Source organism: Mugil cephalus, chromosome 1, assembly GCF_022458985.1.
Source record: "Mugil cephalus isolate CIBA_MC_2020 chromosome 1, CIBA_Mcephalus_1.1, whole genome shotgun sequence".
NCBI lineage: Eukaryota > Metazoa > Chordata > Actinopteri > Mugiliformes > Mugilidae > Mugil > Mugil cephalus.
This window is the reverse complement of record NC_061770.1, coordinates 50,889,624-50,909,667: the sequence shown is the minus strand read 5'-3', so window position 1 is coordinate 50,909,667 and position 20,044 is coordinate 50,889,624. Positions and strand designations below refer to the sequence as shown.

Here is a 20,044-nt window from a genome sequence, read left to right as displayed (position 1 = left end):
ACAGGTATGCCTAGGGTTATAGATCAAAGATGTGCATTATGGATTGCCAACAACAATATCTTCTTTCCATTATCACAATTAATTTAAAAAATACCATTATTGAAGCCACCTCTCCACCTGGAGCTACCCAATGCAGAAAGTGCACGATCAGTATTGTGAATCTTGTGTACAAATCAAAGTCTTGGACTGATGAATAATTGTTTGAGGACTCTTTGTGCCATATGTCAGTGAACTTTATCACCCATTAGTTGTTGTCACTTATGTCACTTATGATTGAGATTAGTTTAGTAACTTTGTACCTTCCAGTGTCATTTTGCTTGTCATCACTACACATTGTTGAATTCCTTTTAAACTCTATAATCTCTTGTTGCTGCTAGTTTCTTCCTGTGTGCGTGTGTGCCTCTTTAGAGGACATGTTAGAAATGGGAGTGCAGGCTTTGGCATCTGAAAGTCCTTCAAGTTATTTTTGAATTCACATGGAGTTTTCGTTATTGTTGTCTCAACAGTACTGGAAGTCGCTTGCTGCCACCACCACATCCTCAGTTTTATTCCTTAGACTGGATTCACTGATGCTTTTGCCACTGTGGGTCACAGGATCCTTTTAACTCATTTGGAGCACTGTGTGAGCATTACAGGCTCAGTAGTGGTTCAGGTCCTACCTATCCGACAGGAGTTTCTCTGTCAGCATCTGCCATGTGGAGTCCCCCAGGGATCTATTGTCAAGTCGATCTTTATTTTCGCTGTACATACTCCCATTAGTCCACATTCTTAGAAAAAGCAGTACCTCATTCCATTTTTATGCAGACAATACACAACTTTATCTGACACTGAAAGCGAATGATTCTTGCTCCCTTAAACCACTCCTGGGTCTGTCTGAAGAACATTAACAACTGGATGGTCTCATGTTTTACTTTTAAAATTTCAGTGAAAGTAAAACTGAGGTCATGAAGTTTCAACCAGATAATTTCAGTGGTTAAGTCCCTTTTTATGTCATTTTATCTCTTCTCTTGTGCTCATACCCTCCACACTGGTATTAGCCAGGCCTCTGTTGTTGAACAGACGAATGATGATGTCATCAGGCACTGCCAAGATGACAGTGATCTGAGACGCCGCACAAAGCATCAAAATCACTATTCTGGAATCCACCGAGCTTAGTCACAGAGGATTGTTTTTCTCCCACTCACTTCACTCCCGCTTCACTTTCTTAAAAATTTTTTCGTGTGCACCCCAAATCTTGTGTCTAGCTGAGCTTTTTTTTTTTTTTTTTTGTGTGTGTGCAACAGAAAATGTGATGACTAAGAAGAACAATAAAACTCTTCATTCAAAACTGCTCGGTAAAAGTTCAGCAAAGCTCTTTTCCCTGTGAATTTGGCAGGGATTTTATTTCTTTTCAGGATCACATCACTGTTTAGTTAAGAACCGTGTCTCCCTCTTCTTCCGGATCTGACCTCAACAAGTAAAGCGACTATGAAAAGGAGTGCTCTTCGAGCCAAAACACAAATTCATCCCAAATGCCAAATTCTGTTCAGTCTAGGGGAGGAATGAATCACACTGCAACAATAAAAATTGCGAGGTTGATTACAAAGAGAGAGCTAACCAATCAACTTCCTAGGATTAATTATAAAGTGGTGTCATACAGGTTCATGTACAGTGCAGCTTTGCGTGTAGTTATAGATACATCAGCTCACAATGGATTTAGTCTTTATTCTATGGTTTGAGTTATGGACACAGACAAATCAAAGTTAAGGCTTCCACGAATTCACATTCTAATATATGACAAATAGTTTTTCCGTGATGGAAAACTGAATTAACCCCAGCTGTTATGCACCCATATATTTTAACCTTGCTGACCTCATGGTGTAAACATGCAGGAAGCTCTCTCCTGTGCTGCCATCTAAAGGACATAAACAGTTATTGCCATTGCGACATAGTTCATATTCATAAATAAATATCTAAAATGCAACTTCATAAATTTCAATTAAATTGTGTATAATCATAAAGTAGCACATGTATAAAAGCTAGTTGGGTTTACTAAAGACGACTAGAAAAATAATGTCAAAACAACAAACCAGTCTTATTACAGTAAACCACATCAGTCTGGCAGATGTGAACCAATTGATCATATCAAACTGCTAGACAAGCGTTTTAGCTTTATCAAGGGAGGAAGTGATAATGGTACCAGCCAGTTCTTGAGCTAGTAGATGAAGATCTCTATGGTCTGCTATCTGCTCACTGATTTTGTTATTCAAAACCCAGTCTATGATATCACATGACAGAGCCTCTGCAAACGCTTCCGTACTTGCTCTATGGTGAGGTCCTCCATCAAATTTGTCCCTTGCTAAACCATCTGTGGACAGTGAATGCATCAGATGCTCCATTAACTCCATCTGAGGGTCGCTGGCAGCTTCGTCCAAGTTGTCCTCTTTGTCCTTAGGAGTTGGCGGAGGAGGCGAAGGCAGGAAAACCTGTGCCAGGCCTCCTTTCAGCTTTCGGGCAAAGCTGTGCCTGCTCCTCTCAAGCTCAGGGATGAGAGGGGTAGTTGGAGGGGCATCGGGGTAGTCAAGTGATCCCACTAAGGGAAGCCCTGACTGGGAGAGAGGAGGGTGGAAGAACTGGGCATCTCTGGAAGTCTGGCATTCTTTAACTGGATCCACCTGTGTGCCCAGTGAATATTTTTCTTTTACAGATTTGCCTGCAAAAGACCCCTCGAAATGATCATCAGCATTTTGACCTCCACACACTTCCCTCAGGGCAATCTCAATCACTGCTGACGCTAGCTCTTCAGCTAACATCTCCTGGTCTTGATTAGAAGTGGAACCCTCCAGTTCCAGCATGTCCATTTGACTTATCAGTGAGTGAATTATGTTGTCTGCCATGTTATGGGCAAATTCCTCAAGAACCTCCACCTTTAGGGGGCTTCTCTTGAGGCCTTCAGCAGTGCCAAGGTTTTCTGGGATGGGATCTGGCATCCTTGAATCTGCTGTTACCGCCTGCATTGGATCCTGTGAGGACAAATGCAATGGTAAATGTGAAGGGAATATTGTTTTTGCAGTGGCAATATGGTTAAAGCAAGCATAGAGAATAACTACAACGCCGTGAAATGCTATCTTCTTCATTTTCATATAAAGCCTGCCAGCATGTTCAATTAAGCAGGACATAAATATTGCCATTAAATGGAGCACATTTTCCCTTTGGGCCTTGGCTCTACAAATATTTCTAAATTCCTTGTCTGTTTCAGATTAGCAATAAAATAGATAAGTTACAAAGTGAAATATTACCAAACATATAAATGTAAAAATAAACAGAAAGTCCTCTCTGTAGGCTGAGATGGAAAGTAAGATTGAGGCCTTCACCGCAATCTGTCACCAGTTGAAGCTGTCAGCCAGACAGGATGTGACAAGCAGGAAGTTCAGTTTGTGTATTAGATTAGCACACACACAAAAAAAAACAACTCCACTGGTCTCGATAGCAGCAGCCTGTCGCTCCCCTAAACTCCGACATCTGTAGCTGATGCAGAAAGAGTTTTGTCTGATCATTTAATGTCATGTTGGCAAAATAGAAATGGAGCAAAGCAAATGTTACATGAAAAGTGTGTTGTTGAGACATCTGAACCTATTTCAACACAAAGGAATACTGCTTTGACACACGAGTGTTGAAAAGGGTCTTTGTTTCTCAAGGCTTGGTTCAGCAAGCAAGAGTGCTGGTATTCACATCCAGTGAGTGTGAGTCTGTGTAAGCAGTTTATTTTAATGACAAAACAAGGAAACTCTCCCCATGGTCTTACTCAGTTTCATAAATGGTCTGGACAGTTTTACTCAAGGATTTTTGTTTTTTTGGGTTGATTATCAGTCCATTTTCCACAAACTATGATGTTGTCCTCACTAGTATAGAAAGCTTACTTCTACATATTGCAGAAAAGGCTGGCCTGCTTTATATAAAAAAAATATATATATCAAATTTGAGTGTACCATGTACATTACGCTCCAGGAAAGAATGTAACTAACTGATGCCAACCAATAGTTCTAGGTCACAAAATGATAAATGACCCCCCCCTTAAAATAACTATGCAATTAGATTGAAAAAGAGTTTTCAACAAAAATGTCAAGCCTCCAAACATAAACATTTAGCATTAGTTAGAAGACGTTAGCTGGCTATATAAAAGTTAGCAACTTCTGCTGTCAGTGTTGCTTTGACTTATTAGCATACAAAATTATAAGTTATCCCTTTAAGATTTTGAAATAACTTTTTAATTAGATAAAGTTTTCACTAAAATGTTCAACCCCCAAATGTAAACATTTTGCATTAATTAGCAGATAGTAAGTCAGCACTTCAGTTGCTATCAGTGTTACTTTGTGTAGCTAGCACATTAAAAAGCATTAATGTCTTCAACAGCCTAAGTTAAGCTCATAGAAATTTAGCATCTGCAACAGCCTCCTTATCTTCTTTGGTTGTTCTACTAAAGTTACTGTTTGTTTCTGGCTGTGGATTGCAGAATGAACATCTATACGGCCATCTAGGTTGGATGGTTTGTTTTATGCATGTCAAATCAGACAAACAATCATTTTTGTTATGTAGTTAACTCCATCAGCTAAATCAGTGTTTGTGTTCCCAAACATACACATACATACTCTGTTCCCTCCGTCATGCAGACAAATTGAATGATGCTCTGAGCCTCACCAGAGGCATTAGCTTCGCCAAATAATTTAATTCTATTGGCGTGCATATTTCAAACTTTATATTGTGTGTCAAATCCTGGTCTTAATCATTCACTCTAGCACAACCTAGGCTTCAGAATGGACAGCACCCAAAGAGGACAAGATAGAAAATGAAGCGCAGATGTGGAACAAATTACAGCTAAAACAAAGAATGTTTTCTCTTGGCAATATGACTCGGACATCCTGATGGGCAGAACAACGCTCACGAGCTGAGGATGCATCCTGGGTGTTCTTGTGTTTCACAACTCTTTCCAAACAAAGTGTGTCGGTTGAGACTGCAGGTACTCAGTTCAACGCACCTCATTTACTGTACCTTCTCTAATCTTTTGGTGTTAGTGCTCTGAGTAAGTAGCATAAAGAAAAGTCTATGGATGTGTCAGTTGACCTTTTACACAGATTCTGCCTTGCCTTTTTGTAAGGGTGTATTTGAGGTCTTCCAGACAATTTGGCAAAAATATGTTCAAATTGTATCAATTGTATCATTTACATTTTACAAAAGCAGTTAAAATATATATATATATATTATGAAAATCTCCTGAGCTAAAGAAAAGGCAGCAAATAAACTTGTGTGCGAATTATGAAGTATGGCAGATCACAAGGTCAATTTCTGATTTATAGTGATAGCCTGGAGTGACGCAGAAGGAATCTCAAAGAGAGACGAAAGCCAAAAGTTACATAAACACAGCCCAAAATATGAAAGAGAGACCGAGGAGAGATGAGGCGGCCGAACCTGCCCGCATGCAGACCAACTTACCAGCTAGTAACAGGGCGACCTGTGGCGCTTTAATGTCTCCACTGCAAATGAGTTTAGGCGGAAATGGTTTGACAAGCTCACAAGTTATACTCACTTCCTGTTTGAGTGTGTGCAAAAGAGAGAGAGGTTGAAAGACAAAGATATCGTTCAGAAATTTGCCTCACTGACAACATGAGGAAATGGCAATGCTACGTATAGCCTGCTGTACAGCAGCAACTGCGCAATTACTGTGGTAATGGAAGTATTCAGAGCCTTTAGGTAACTTGAAGCAGTAAAGTAGTACTACAATCTGAGTAATTGTTTTTTCAAAAACTCTGACAATAGTTTAACTATTCAATCATCAGATCGCCTGTGATTATATTTGGAACATATGAATTTGTGAACAGCAGGCGGACAGTTGGAGGTGTACAGCTCTTTGTCTGACAGCTCACTGTAGTTCCTCCTTCTAGTTACATTGATCCTTGAAATAGATTTGATGTCAGAAAATAGACTGTATATAAATATAAATATGGCATCTCCGCTTTCTTGCATTGAACTAACTCATGCTCCTTTTGTTCTAGGATACCAGCGGCGACACCTTGCAAGTTTGGAGTCTGATCAGTACGGCCAGAGAATGGAGACATGCAGATTTGCGTTATCGATGACCCATGCTCACGTCCTCCAGACTCATTCACGTTTTAGTTTAATTAATACTGCACTCTGCTCTACCTCCACCAGCTACAAAGAAATGTTGGACGATACACTGCACTTTTACTCTTTATTTATTTTTCCCCATCATGAATATAAAAAATATCTGAGTTTGTAAGTTCCATTATTGGACAATTCAGACAAATTCAGATAAGTTTTTATTTTAAAAATACTACCTCATTGACCCTGAATTTTGATTCCAAACCCCACCCGTTTGATTTCTTAGCAGCCTCAACCAAAATACTAAGACTCATAAAACCTTCCTCCCGCCCAGCTCTGATAGAGACATAAGCAACCTTGTTTTGGATGAGGACATCAAGGGAGGGGAAGGGAAATAAAAACAGCATTGTGAGATGATATCTCCTAGCGGACTTCATTAGATGCCAGACTGCACTGCGTGAACTACAGGCCTCGAAGCTGCTTCATAGAAACGTGCTCAGATAAAGTGGACATGGGGCGAATGTTGAAATGGTTCAGGCCAGGGGAGTCATTTGGTGTTCTTTGTTGATCCTGTTGGAGCTGAACAAAAACCAAGGAATGTTTGTTCTGGTTGGGGGTTAATGATATGATGTCCAGAGATAAGTGATGATACTAACAGAGGGTGTATTTAGAGATGACTCCTCAGTTCAGAGGACGATTAAAATGAATTCTTCACAAATTCAGACACACTTTATGGCACACCCTCCCAAACTCCTGGCATCAGGGTGCATGTTAGCGGCCAACTTCCTCAAATGTCCATCTTAAATCCAAATCTGGATCCACCATTTTATGATCCTCTATTATCCAAACTGTTACTTCAGTTCAGTTGTAGTCGTTGTGAGCCCCAGCAGGGTTGCTGTGCTTGTTCTCCTCCTTTTCAGGAGTGTCAGTGCTTGCTTTAAACAGGTTTAAGGGCCATGTTGGTGTCGGGTGGAAGCCTTGAAGTAAATCATACAAATACCCAAGCTGACTAAGACAAGAAAATCTGAAAGCTGTAGAAAAATAAACATTTATGAGACAATGCCCGTCAGGTTGTATTTACCCTGCAATGATTAGCTGCCAAAAACAGTTAGTTTTGCACAACTAGTGATCATTAAATATAATACATGTACAAAAAAAAGAAAAAATATACAGTACATGATTCACATACATTTTATTAATTTATTTGATGAGGACAGTGCAAATAAATGAATACATGCTATAAAAACATGACATTGTGTAAATATGCCTCATGTAGCAAGATGCTAATTTCCATACGTAGTCCTTAAACAAACATGACATAAAAAGACATAACAGCATTGACAACACTATATAAAAGTAACAAATAACATTTTAGTACAATGAATAAAAGACTCCTTAAAAGTGGGCTAATACTTTAGAGTATTAAAACCTGATCAGAGTTCACACAGCATTTGAGGTATGACCACATTATGTCAGTGGTCAACCCGTCAATGAAAATGACTGCGTCATCTGCATACATTTGCATACATTTGCAACACTTTTGCAACAGTTACACATTGTGTACTGTTTGATAGATACAGTATGGCCATTGTAAAGCATCATCAGAAACATTAACAAAATGTTGGTGTGTGAAAGTCACCTGACCCAACTAACAAGAACAAAGACCAATGTCATTGTCACCGTAAATAAATCGATTTAAACCACTATTCACAGTAAATGTGAATTTTGTCACATCTGTGAGTGGTGTCCTTCTGAAACTCACATGACTACAGTGTGTTGGTGCTTCTTTTAACTGCATTTGAGTATGTGGCCGTTAACAGACCCTCATCATGTGAGTTTCAGGTGGGGACCACCCAGAGATGTCCCAAATTAAAACCTAAACTCTCCTTCAGTCATTTGGAATGGAAGAAGCTACTAGGAAGAAACATATTAAAGGAAACTCATTCAAGTTCAACATATTCTAAGATCTATTTTCTAAATAAATCATAACCTATACCATACAACCTAGATGACTGATAACCTTCACAAACACATTTAGGAATATCAGAGTTAAAACTAAATGCAAAATTAAAGAAATTACACATGAATCAGGTGAAGTATTTTGTATCAACTCAATGCTTGATTTTTTCATTTTTCAACATTTCAGGAATTATTTATTAGGCTTATTTGCAATATTACAGTAAACACCCTATATATAGCAGCAAGGAAATATAACCATGATATACTTCTTTTCATATGACTTAAATTGTCCTGTAATGCTAGGGTAAGATTAAGAGTGTTCTGCACTGAATATTTGTTCCAAAGATGTTTTACATATTACCTATTGTATACTATAAATACAGGCAATCTGATCAACCATAACATTATGACCACCTTGCCAATATTGTATTTGTCTCCCTTGTGCCTCCAAAACAGTTGTGACTCATCATAGAATGGACATGGGTCTTCTGAGGGCGTCCTGTGGTGTCCTGTAACACAAGGTTGTTAGTGGGGGCCTTTGAGTCCTATGTGTTGAGGGGAGCGGCCTCTGTGGATCATCCCACAGATACTTGATCAGTTTGGGATCTAGTGAATTGGAGGCCTGGTCAACACCTTGTGCTGTTTTTCTGATTTTGTGTGTGTGTCAGGCTGCATCTTGCTGGGGATGGCTGCTGCCACCAAGGAGTGACATTACTTTGTCTGATCTAGGTGGATGGTATATGTCTGAGCAATATCCACACGATTGAACACGAGCAGAATAGTGAATTGTCACAAGATGATCAATGTTATTTACTTCTCCTGTCAGTGGTTTTAATGTTTTGGCTGATCGGTGTAAAGTATGTATGGAGTGGTGTTGACAGGATGTGTGTGATCATGTGACTTTTTTTTTGAAAAAGTATTACGTTGTACATTTTACTTTAATCTTATCTTAATTTTATCTTTCCTGTGTTTTTTAATTGTGTTTACTTTTATGTGCAACAAAGCTATAGTGATAAAGTAATTTCCCTCGTGGAAGTCTAATTGCATAAAGTGTCTGTCACATGTATCTGTGTCTTGTTTGCATCTGGTCTGAAATAATCTCCACCGGTTTAGACTTTGACGTTAAAATGAAAACATCAATAAAACCCCGGACGTTTCAGTTTCTATTGTGTGCCAGGCAGTTTAAAATCGCCCCTCCTCCGGGGTTCGCTGGTTTTTGGTCAGCACAAACGATAAAGGTGGGCGGGGTTATTTTTTAAGGCCTATAATCAAGTTTATAATTAAGACTTTTGAGAAATAAATAATCTAATTTTCATTACTGTACAACATACAATAAAGTATGATAATAATATTTCTGCAGCAACATTCGTTTCTTTCTTTCCCTTGTCGTCGTCGTCGTTAAAAGCAACGTAGTTGAGTCGGGCGGAGCCAGTCCTCTAAAAGCAACGCTCTTTAGAAACTGCATCTCTAGCCACTTCCTGATTGGTCCGCGCAGCTCAAATTTCAGCCAATGACAGAGCGGCGCAGCAGATTTGGATCCGTAGTCGAGGCACATTTGTTTGAGGTCTCGTCTGTGGAGCAACGCTGTGAAAACTGGATTATTTACTGCTACAGCTGGAGTGTCCCTTTCCTTTATGAGTTTTATATTGGAAAGAACAATTAATACATTAAGGTAAGATAAAATATTAAATAAAGAGATTATAGACTCGGTTTCCGGGGCGAAACCGCAGTCGTATTGACTTGAATGCCGGGTTTCCATGGATTATAAGCGGCTACATTACAAAGATTAATCATGCTTTTAGCATGTTTTGTTTTTAAAATGATTCCGCCATGTTTTTCTTACCGTGCAGAGCCTGATTTAGCGTCAAGGAGCCAGCCATGCCTTTCACAAGGGGAAAGAAAAACACAACAACGGCAGGGAGCAAGATACCTAAGCTGAATGCAACTGAGAACCAGGTAAAAAAAAAAAAAGAATTAAAAATAATAAGGTAAAATAATAAACGTGTTCGTTTACTCTGCTGTAAACAAAGCAGGCGGTGCAGCAGCTGGAGTTTGCACGGTTTAATTTCCACGATGAACACTCTGCAACTTGAAGTAATCCTTTTTTGCGCGTTAAATAATACGAAGGTGTATTGTTTCCTGTGCTGCAGGAGGAAGGCCCACAGGTGAAGAGGTCCTCCTCTCCTCCACATGGAGCTCCCAAGAAGAGGACTGCCTTCATCGACATCACCAATGTAAGTCCCCCTGTGGTGGTAGTTGACTAAAAGGTGCCTGGACTTGTTGAAGGAGTTTCATCCAAGCAGTATCATTATATTTTAGGGTATAAATAACTGGGTGGGTTAGGTTCGTTTTAGTAGGAACATCTGTGGCAGTGTCTGGAATCTCACAAGTACAATCTGTTAAAAAAACTTTTACTCCCCTGTGTATTTGGAGGAATTTGGTCTGATCCACCACAATTTTGATTCACTGAAAACCAAGACTCAACAGGGGGGGGGGATGACTTCTTTCACTCTGGCTAAAATGCAGATGATGTTGTCTTCGATAGGTGAGATAGGCTCTAGTACCCCACAACCCTCCCTAGGGCAAGCAGTTACAGAAAATGAATGAATGTTGTTCTCAGCCGTACTCCTGATGTGAAGAACTTTGAGTTTAGAACATCTATGTGTAGTTCCCACCTCAAACCCACAGGACTAGGGTCTCCCAGACCCTGCAGACTTTCTTAGTATTAATGAGGATGAAGCAGCCTGACTGACCAGTAAGTGTAAGTGACTGATGAGTGGTATATCGCTCCACCTCCACCCCTTCAAAGTTACATATTTTTTTCCATTTTCATTTAGCTTCTTTAATTCGCTTTCTTTGGCTAAAATGTGGATCTTTTTGTCTAGAATGAGCTCATACTTTGTGTAGGAATAGATGGGCCTGACCTGAGGAGCCTGAAAACTGGTGGAGAGTTTAGATTTTTACTAGGAACATCTGTGCGTGGTGTCCACTTGATGAGGGTCTGTTGACAAGCCAGTACTTGTTCAGGTTAACCTGGTAGTTTGGAGTTGTACTTTGTTGTTTTGACTCGAAAAAAGCGCGACTCCAAAGTACAGATGGGGAGTTTCAGTCCAGTCATTATGTAACTGGAACCTCGAAAGATATTCTGGGATACCTAGCACACAAGTTACCTCCTGATGTACCCTCAATTAATCAGGTGCAGCAAGAACACGCCCAGATATTTGATCAGACATTCATCAGATGCATAGGTCACGTTGGAGCAGTACTTGGGCAGCAAGTGATGACGGTTCCATAAGTTCACAAGGCGAACCACTAATAATAAAAAGTGCCTAAACCCCCCAATAGTCATTTTGGCCTGAAAAGGTTACTTGGATGGTCATTAACACGTCTTAAAACAACTTCTGTTGCATTTATATTTTTGAACAGTTCAAGTCCTGTTTTCCAGATTGTGATTTGGGAGAATGAGCGTTCTGAGCCAAAATCACATGAAACGGTTGTTTTCAGAGATGGAGATATTTTCTCTGCTGTACAAAAAATTTTTCCTTCTATGTACTTGTAGTTTCTGCCAAGATTTTTCAAGTCAGGCTCCCCAAATATTGAGGAAGATTAAATGACAGATTTGCCTCCCATTTGTATCCTATTCCATCATCTGTCTTCACTGGAAAACTGAAGGTCTGCCTTAAATCACATGTTAAGTCATCCATCTTTTTACATGCTGGTTATACAGCACCGATTGTGCTCAAGGTGAGAGCAGACCAAGAAACAATGTTTCAACATCTGACTGCCTCTCCATTGGCAACACTTCTGAGCCATGAGACTTCTTGACAGCCTGTTACCTTGTGCCTTCCACTGCCTGCTTCTTCTTTTGTATTCGGCTGTTGGCAAACCAACTAGGAGGTCTGTTACTGCTGCTTCCTGCCTTCAAAACTTATGCCAATTGTTGTATTATTGCCAGGGCATCCTTAGCTATTGGGCCACTCTATCTGCTAGAGCTAGGATATGGATCACATCAGGTACTTATGCTGCTGTACGGAGGGTATGGCAACCAACAAGACTGAGAAACATCTCAATGAATGTGGAATTAAGGATGGTCCTCCAGTGTATTACGTTGTCTTATCTGCTCATTCATCTTGACGACAGGCTGCGGATCTGTCAGATTGTTGGCCCAACAATGCTGGTAACTTCAAGTCAGTAAGTAGTGTACAGTTTGTGCTCAACACTTTGCTTGCAGTCACTGAGTGAGTGATGCATGGCGTGAAGCCATAGTCTGAATTCAGCACCACTGAAACATGTATTGCCACATTCCACCTTCAAGAGCACCTTCTCCCTTATGTTGTAATAATCTCTTCTGAGCTTTGTCACTCACTCAGTCTAAATTATATTGATTCATGAGAGTCTACGCCAGTCTACTTCCATTTGAGGCAAAAACCTATGATGAGACGCTCTAGGTTATAAATAAAATGAACTATGCTTTGTTACATTTAAGACCAGATGAAATGAAATGTACTTATTCCTTTGCACAATGTTAAAATGTTGGTGTGTGTTTTAAATGATTTGTGCATGAATGAGGAATTTTCTGATGTTCCAATAAGAAGGACTTCGTTCTTATCAAAATATGAATCTTTGGTTTTGCTTCCACATACAAGATTGGTTGAAATAGATGTAGGACGGCACCCAGGTTTGTAGAATTTATTTGAAAGAAAGGGTTGCTGTTTGCTATTGGGTCTTTTTATTCTGCTGTTGACGTTGTGAATCAACGTTACCAGTGTCATGCCGTCGGAATAAGACCCAGAGCTAAGTAGAGATACTTGAATGATACAGGTAGTGAATGATGAACTGGTGTGCTCTGAAACCAAAATGACAAATTTCACCCTATAAGGCATTGGAATTCATTTCTTTCTTGTGTTAAAACAAAAACAGTTTGCAGAGCAGATGTGTGCACTTCAAACTAGTAGACCAATAGTTTGTTTTGGTTAATGAATTTTAATGCACTGCTTCACTGCATGACACGTCACGTACGACTCCACGCTGCTGCAGCACTTCTTCTTTTTTTTTTTTTAAATAAAATACTTTGACTCTCTCATCTTCATCGGTGACGTCTGCGGCCCCTTTCATTTCCTTTGCTTTGTAAAAGTTGAGACGCATATCAATGTCTAAACATGTAGATTTTGTACCACTGCATCCCAGGGTTCTGGTGTGAAGGGGTACTGGGCTCCAGTTGTTTTCCCACTGTGGTGTGAATGTGTTCTCTGCTGCCTCACCTGGGTGTCAGACAGTATTTTACTGTTTCTGATTAAGAAAATCTAATCTAATCTTCATGTTGTTTCCAGGCTCATAAGGTTCAGATCAGCATTCCAGGGAGGAAGAAGGAGTTGGGAAAGAAGACGGGGAAGAAAGCCAACTCTACCTTTGTGTCTGCGAAGAATCAAACCAACCTGAAGAAGTAAACCTCTTTAAATATTTAAAGTGTTGTTTCCCCGCCTTTCATTTCTCCAGTTGGTAGCAGATGTCTCTAAACCTCTCTCCATAGGTCGTCATCTGTGAGCTCAGAGGAAACGACAGCCGATAGAGAGAAGTTGCCTGCAGAGGACGAGGAGAAGAGAGAGGAAGAGGATTCACGGAGGGATGAGGCAGCAGCTGGGGGAGAGCTGGAGGATGTAGCGCCCCCTGCTGCCTCTGAAGTGCCAGCTCATCTTCAGAAACGGCCTGTAAGGAATGTTTCCAAAGAAGCTCAGCAGATGACATTTTGGGTTTTCCTAAATTCTGTTTTCCCATCCATACAGATCTCAAAGGAGTTTGACATCGACTCAGAGAACTCTGAGGACTGTTACATGTGTCCAGAGTACGCAAAGGACATCTTTGACTACCTTAAGTGTAGAGAGGTGAGCTCAAATGTTCTACAAGAAGTTTTGACCATGGTTCTAGGAGGAAGTAATTCTTGAACAAGGAGGTTTTCGAGGCTTTAAATGTCTTCTTTTTGTTTCCTTTTTATTTATTGCAGGAGAAGTTTGTCCTCACTGACTACATGCCCAAGCAGCCCAGCCTCAATCCAGAGATGAGGGCCATCCTGATCGACTGGCTGGTTGAAGTACAGGTGAGCTTTAGATTCAGGCTCTTTTGAAGACCTGAGCCTAAGTTGCAGCAAAACTACGCTGTATGTGTTGCCATTAGTCCACAATCTCTCCTGCTTTGTTCCAACATTACTGACACAGGAGAACTTTGAGCTGTACCACGAGACCCTCTACCTGGCTGTTAAGATGACCGACCACTTCCTGTCAAAAACGGTCGTCCTCAGGGAGATGCTGCAGCTCGTCGGCTCCACCGCAATGCTCATCGCCTCCAAATTTGAGGTGAGGATGAGACGAGATGCTTTCTAAGAATCTCAATGTGAAAATGGTCTTTAATGTGTTATTTCTGGAGGTTTAGCAGCATTTAAGGGTGCTTTCACACCTATATACATTTCTGACATGCCCTCAACAATATATTCTTGCAGACACCCTCACACTATGATCTTTATTGAGGAGAGATTAGCAGTCACACTCTGAATATTATCATCTGGGAGCTCAAAGAGTGGCCGTAGCATTTCTGATTTTCTGCATTAACCTTGCCCAATCCAATTGATTGACCAATATCAGAATAGAAGCCAGACACCACACGAGAAAAAGTTCTACCCAGTTGTCGAGAATTATTTTCTTATCGCAGCCGTAGGTGCAAGAGTAAAATTTTCGCTTCTCGCGGAGTATGTAATAATCTTCACTCAAATGACATTACAACAGCTGTATAAAATCCAGTGTTTGTGCTCTTGGTTTTTTAGACTATGGAGATTTACAATTATTTTAAGAAAGTAGGAAACAACTCTGGACGTAATGTGAACCAACTTAACTTTCTAGAACTAGCTCAGTCAAAGTAAGTCGGCTGTTCACTATAAAATAGTTTTATTCACTGATTTATTCACGTTATTTTAATGTTAAATAAACTGCCACATCTCAACTGCATTATATTAACATTCATGAACTACACAGGCTGCAGCTGTTCATTGCTAAATCCAACTTCTTCTTTATTACCGCAACGTTCCTTAAAGACAGACAAATAAGAATACAAATGCATATAGAAGACAAAGACAGATAAAAAAATGCCCAATTTTATTTTATGTGCAGACATTTCATATACTGCATAAATAGTTCTTAAAAGCCGGGATAGCATCAAAGTAAATATTTATGGGCTTATATTAAGACTGGAGTTTCCAATAAATCTTTCCCTGTGACAGAGAAACACCCAGCTCTTATGAAATCCTATGGGGAAACGCTTTGTGGGTTTTATTTTAAAGAAGATGGGTAAAAGATCCATCACCCATTGAGAAAGATAAATTAGGAGATAAAAAGGAACTCAGTGAATTAACTGGACCAGGGAGGTTTACACTACAACTACAACACTTTTTAAGCAGTAGACTATAGCACTGAGATAATTAAACTTCAGGGATATTGATGTGGTCAGTTAAGTAGCAGAGGGGATTGTGCATCTCTATGCAACTGCTTTGGTGTTAATAAAATCAACTGATCAATGGTGGGGGGGGCATATCGTTGGAGGGAACTCTACAGGCTGCTGTTGGGTATCGGGATGAAATCCTTGGGCCCACTCTCATAAGTGTGCCTTTCATTTTTCTGAGTGGTGTGTTTTTCAGCTCCAAGTTGATTTTTTATTTATTTTTTTTTTCTCTATGATCCTATAGGAGCGCAGCCCGCCTTGTGTCGACGACTTCTTGTACATTTGTGACGATGCGTACAAGAGAGAGGAGCTGATCTCCATGGAGGCCAACATCCTGCAGACGCTGTCATTTGACATCAGCATCCCCATCCCATACCGGTTTCTCAGACGCTATGCCAAGGTGTGTGGTGTGAAGTGTATGTCTGAGTGGTGCATCGCTGCATACGAGCTCTGCCTTCATCCAGCTTGTGTTTGACTTTGTCCCTCCCTGCAGTGTGTGAACGCCGGCATGGACACGCTGACTCTGGCTCGCTACTACTGTGAAATGAGTCTGATGGAGATGGACCTGGTGACGGAGAGGGGCTCTCTGCTCGCATCGGCCTGCCTGCTGATGGCGCTGGTCAGCAAAGACCTGGGAGGATGGGTAGGTCACCTCAAACACAACAAAGTTGAAAAACACAACACCCTCCATCTCGGCACCATTAGCTTTAACGCTGCTGAAGACTTATTTTAATGTTCAGTAATCCTGGTTGACTTAACACTAAATATTAAACTGAACTTTAAGCTTTTGTAGAAGGTATGCATTGATGTCACTGCCACCTGGGGTCACGCCCCCTGAGTGGCAAGAACGCTGTGAAATGTATCAGTAAATACAGCAAGACCAGGAAAAATGTAGATTATCAGATCAAAATGAGGACAATTGGACTTAACAATGATCCATACAGACTAGTATGGGTTTGGAAAAGTGGACCAGCCTCAGTTTCAGTTAGTGTAACTTGACCGACTGAACATTAAAAGGATGACAAGGAGTGATCACAAATGTGTTTATTGTTGTAACTGAAATAGTTAAGTACCATCAGTCGTGACTATGCCAAAACAACATCCACAAACTTATCTGACAGCCCTCCATAACGTAACTTAAGAAGTAACTTAAGATGTGACTTCATCAAAAAATACAGCATAAATGAATATTACATGACACTAAATGTCAACCACAACACCAGGTTTCGGTGCCTGGATTCCAGTTTGTAATGCAGTGATACATTTACTTCTCTTTTCTTTGGCAGATATCTGTAAAAATATATCTCTGACTGCTTTTCAAATCTGTTGGTTCAGTCAATTGCTCAACAGCTCTTCCCCATTTTTTAAAAATAATTTTACAATTTAGATGCTATTAAACCCTGCGCTTCAAACTAATATGGCTAATCTCCATGCTCAACTGTCACTTATGGGTTACCACGGAGATGTCCGCTTGCTTTGACGTCAGGTGCATACCCTCTGTAGTTGTATTTTAACTATGGATGACGGAAACATTTCGTACTTCAACTTTCAACAAATGACACCATCATCACAAAAGTTGATTTATTCAGCATAGATTTAATTAGGAAAAGTGTTTATTTGGTTTGGTTGCATAGTAGTTTGTATGATTTCACTTTAATTACTGAGTTAAAATGGAAACTCGGCTCCTCTAAGGTGAAGCCTAAGTAAGTAGAGCTCCCCCTGGTGACTTGCTGTAGTATAGGTCATAAGCTCCACCTCCTCAATGTTAATGAAGCTAAAACACTAAAATACAATCAAATATTTATTTACTTTTTCAAAGTTTCTGTTATTTTAGGTATTTGATATAATACTGATGCAAGTGGTCAATAATAAAACCATTAAAGACTAATTAATTAAGAACTACTATAAAATGAAAACTTGTATCATGCTCTCTTTTCTTTTCTTCTGTCCTCCTCATCATAAACGCCTCGTGTTCTGTGTTGTGGTTTAACCTGAGGTGTTTCACAAGGTTTGTTGTGTTGCTACAACTCAGTATTTTAGTCACTTTCCACTGTGTTCCTACATTACCTCGAATGACCGAATTATCGATTTTAGAGCATAAAGACCTCGTATCGGTAGTATTGATATTTTGGTATCAAGCCGCTCATTCAATTCAGTTTTATTTATATAGCGCCAATAACAACACAAATTGTCTCAAGACGCTTCACAAAAACCAGCCTGAAACCTCCAGAGCAGCCTGAGGGCGACGGGGGCAAGGAAAAACTCCCTTTTAACAGGAAGAAACCTTGAGCAGAACCCAGCTCATATGGAGGGACCCATCTGCTGAAGGCCAGCCGGGTAGAAACAGAGAAGATAGAGAGAAAAGAAGAACAGGAGAAACAAGATAAACAAACTTCTGTCATAGATACATATATCAAGCTGAAGGATCTAATAATATAACATGTGGTGATGATTGATCTTATGTGACAGTTGTGAGTATAGCATCAATGATGACTACAGAGTAGTGAACACCAAGGGATGAGTTCATTGTATTCTAACAGTAGAGAGTTTCTTTATGTTCCGTAGAGTCCCATCCTGCAGTTCCACTCCGGCTATGAGATGTCAGATTTGGCACCGGTGGTCAGGAAGCTCTACCTGATGCTTTTAGCTCCTCCTGATGAGAAACTGAAAGCCATCAGGAACAAATACTCTCACAAGTAAGTCTCGTGTGAAACCCTTGGTCCAGAGCACAAACCGACCAATGAGCGCTTTGGGTATTGATGGATTCTTTGTTGTTTTTCAGGGTGTTTTTTGAAGTCGCCTCTCTGCCGTTGGTCAGCATGGACGTTTTGGAAAAGGCCTTAGCCTCTCAGTGAGATGTGTCTGTCAGTTGTATATAATCTGTAAATAATGTTTAATATTTATGCATGTAGTCCAGTCTGTCTTTTATAGGAGATTGAAAATAAAACTTCTAATTCCAGTTTGTGACAAAGAAGAGTTTTAAAGTGGGCATTTGTTATTATGACTTTTAGTGTTACGTTTAAATATACTCTTTGGCATTTAACTTTTTTATAAGAAGGTCCTTTAAGAAAATCTGAATTCATTAATAATCAGTAAGTCTACAGCAGAATTGTACATTTTACGGTAAAGATGGGGCAGAGAAATCTGTACATGCTTACTTTTATTGATGAATTATTTACCCGCCCACAAGTTTTGAGTGTTCATGTTGTTGCAGTCGCACATGTATTTTCATACATTGTACAGAGTTTATCATGTTAATATTCTAATTATTTGTATAAAAGACGACCGGATAATCCTGTGCTGATTTCAAATGGCCGTCATGCGTACTCTTAAAATAAAGAAGTGTTTGTGTTTTTACGTTTGAGAAAATGTCTTTGTGTAGGATGCTGTTTTGCGTTACTGCCACTAGAGGTCAGTGTTGTACCATGTGCTCTGCTGTGTTGAGTGCAGCGATTATGCTTTATTATTATTATTGAGCAGCTAAAATTTGTATATATCTTCCTAATTAATTTTACCACAGTATTGACCTTGTGTTTGGAAAGCGGGTATTTTCCTTTTGAAGAGCGCCCTCATTGTAATTCATTATCGTTCAGGTCAGTGCATCTGACCAGTCACGATTCACACCAGAGGGTGAACACGACAGGTTCACATGCCAATGAATTAAAAGCGCTCTCAATCATCTGTTGTGAAGCTGCACATAAAACAAAAGGACTATCAGGACTAGAGCTGACATTCTCTAGTCTCTCTTGAGGCTCTTTTTTCCCCCCTCCAGCCTCAGAACTCTTCAGACGGTGATCATCGCTTTAGTGTTTGCCCTCATCTAAGGGGATTTGGACAGATCAATAAGGTGACCAGTACCATTCCAAAAAAGTCAGAGGCCTGTAGCAGCTAAGTGATGGTATGCAGCAGGAGGTAGAAGGTGTGGAGATTTATTTCGAGCTGTCAGAGTTGGGACAGAGATGGTGTAGTTTGAAAACTTAGTTTTGTCCAGCACCTATCTCCAATCCACATGCTGGATTTGAACTTCTCAATTTTCCCTACACTCCAAACAAGTTCCGGCCGTGAACTTGAGCAGCGCTGTGTTCAGCTGTAGATGTTATTTGTAAGCTGAATGCTTCTTGTTTCTGCCTCAAAAACAAGCTGATGTGGTTTTGCATCACATTGCATCACATTGCATTAAACGGATAGATCTGCATCAGAATGATGGGTTTCGTCTTCTGCAAAAATACAGATTCTAGGAAGCTGTTCTGTCACTTTAACATTTGAAACTTGTAGATGGATGTGCAAATTGTTCAAGGAAAAACAAACAAACAAAAAGATGAAATACAAAACGACATATGGGCCCTTCTTATTTTTGATGGTAGTGGTGGAGACTAGTTACTTACCTGCACAGATTGTTATATTTAATCCAGCAGCCATCTGGACCACAAACCTTGTGCGGCACCTTTTTATTTTATTTAAAAACAGACTGAAGAGTTAAAGAAAAGGATAATTACAGGTGAGG

At 40.0% G+C, this 20,044-nt stretch overlaps 2 protein-coding genes across 3 annotated transcripts; one reads left to right on the top strand and one right to left on the bottom strand.

Moving 5' to 3' along the window:
* Positions 1 to 543: 543 nt before the first annotated feature.
* Positions 544 to 5,559, bottom strand: si:dkey-171c9.3. Its single transcript, XM_047601869.1, has 2 exons — positions 5,470 to 5,559; positions 544 to 3,002 (listed from the first exon to the last, which is right to left on the bottom strand). The coding sequence occupies exon 2, from the start codon at positions 2,994 to 2,996 to the stop codon at positions 2,133 to 2,135; it is 864 nt and encodes a 287-aa protein (XP_047457825.1). The 5' UTR covers positions 2,997 to 3,002; positions 5,470 to 5,559; the 3' UTR covers positions 544 to 2,132.
* A 4,007-nt stretch (positions 5,560 to 9,566) lies between these two features.
* Positions 9,567 to 18,897, top strand: ccnb3 (cyclin B3). Of its 2 annotated transcripts, XM_047572982.1 has the most exons (13): positions 9,567 to 9,727; positions 9,906 to 10,011; positions 10,206 to 10,289; positions 12,196 to 12,246; positions 13,386 to 13,498; positions 13,586 to 13,763; positions 13,839 to 13,937; positions 14,057 to 14,149; positions 14,268 to 14,405; positions 15,785 to 15,940; positions 16,034 to 16,183; positions 18,106 to 18,236; positions 18,323 to 18,897. In XM_047572982.1, the coding sequence occupies exons 2-13, from the start codon at positions 9,934 to 9,936 to the stop codon at positions 18,393 to 18,395; spliced, it is 1,344 nt and encodes a 447-aa protein (XP_047428938.1). In that variant the 5' UTR covers positions 9,567 to 9,727; positions 9,906 to 9,933; the 3' UTR covers positions 18,396 to 18,897. The 2 variants fall into 2 exon arrangements, with proteins under 2 accessions (XP_047428938.1, XP_047428972.1); XM_047573016.1 differs by lacking the exon at positions 12,196 to 12,246.
* The last annotated feature ends 1,147 nt before the right edge of the window (positions 18,898 to 20,044 follow it).

Bases quoted from the DNA above. Each gene is read 5' to 3' on its own strand.
- si:dkey-171c9.3 (XM_047601869.1), bottom strand. From the start codon at position 2,996: ATGCAGGCGGTAACAGCAGATTCAAGGATGCCAGATCCCATCCCAGAA.
- ccnb3 (XM_047572982.1), top strand. From the start codon at position 9,934: ATGCCTTTCACAAGGGGAAAGAAAAACACAACAACGGCAGGGAGCAAG. The intron at 14,406-15,784 runs GTGAGGATGAGA...ATGATCCTATAG, and splicing joins TCATCGCCTCCAAATTTGAG to GAGCGCAGCCCGCCTTGTGT. The intron at 18,237-18,322 runs GTAAGTCTCGTG...GTTGTTTTTCAG, and splicing joins AGGAACAAATACTCTCACAA to GGTGTTTTTTGAAGTCGCCT.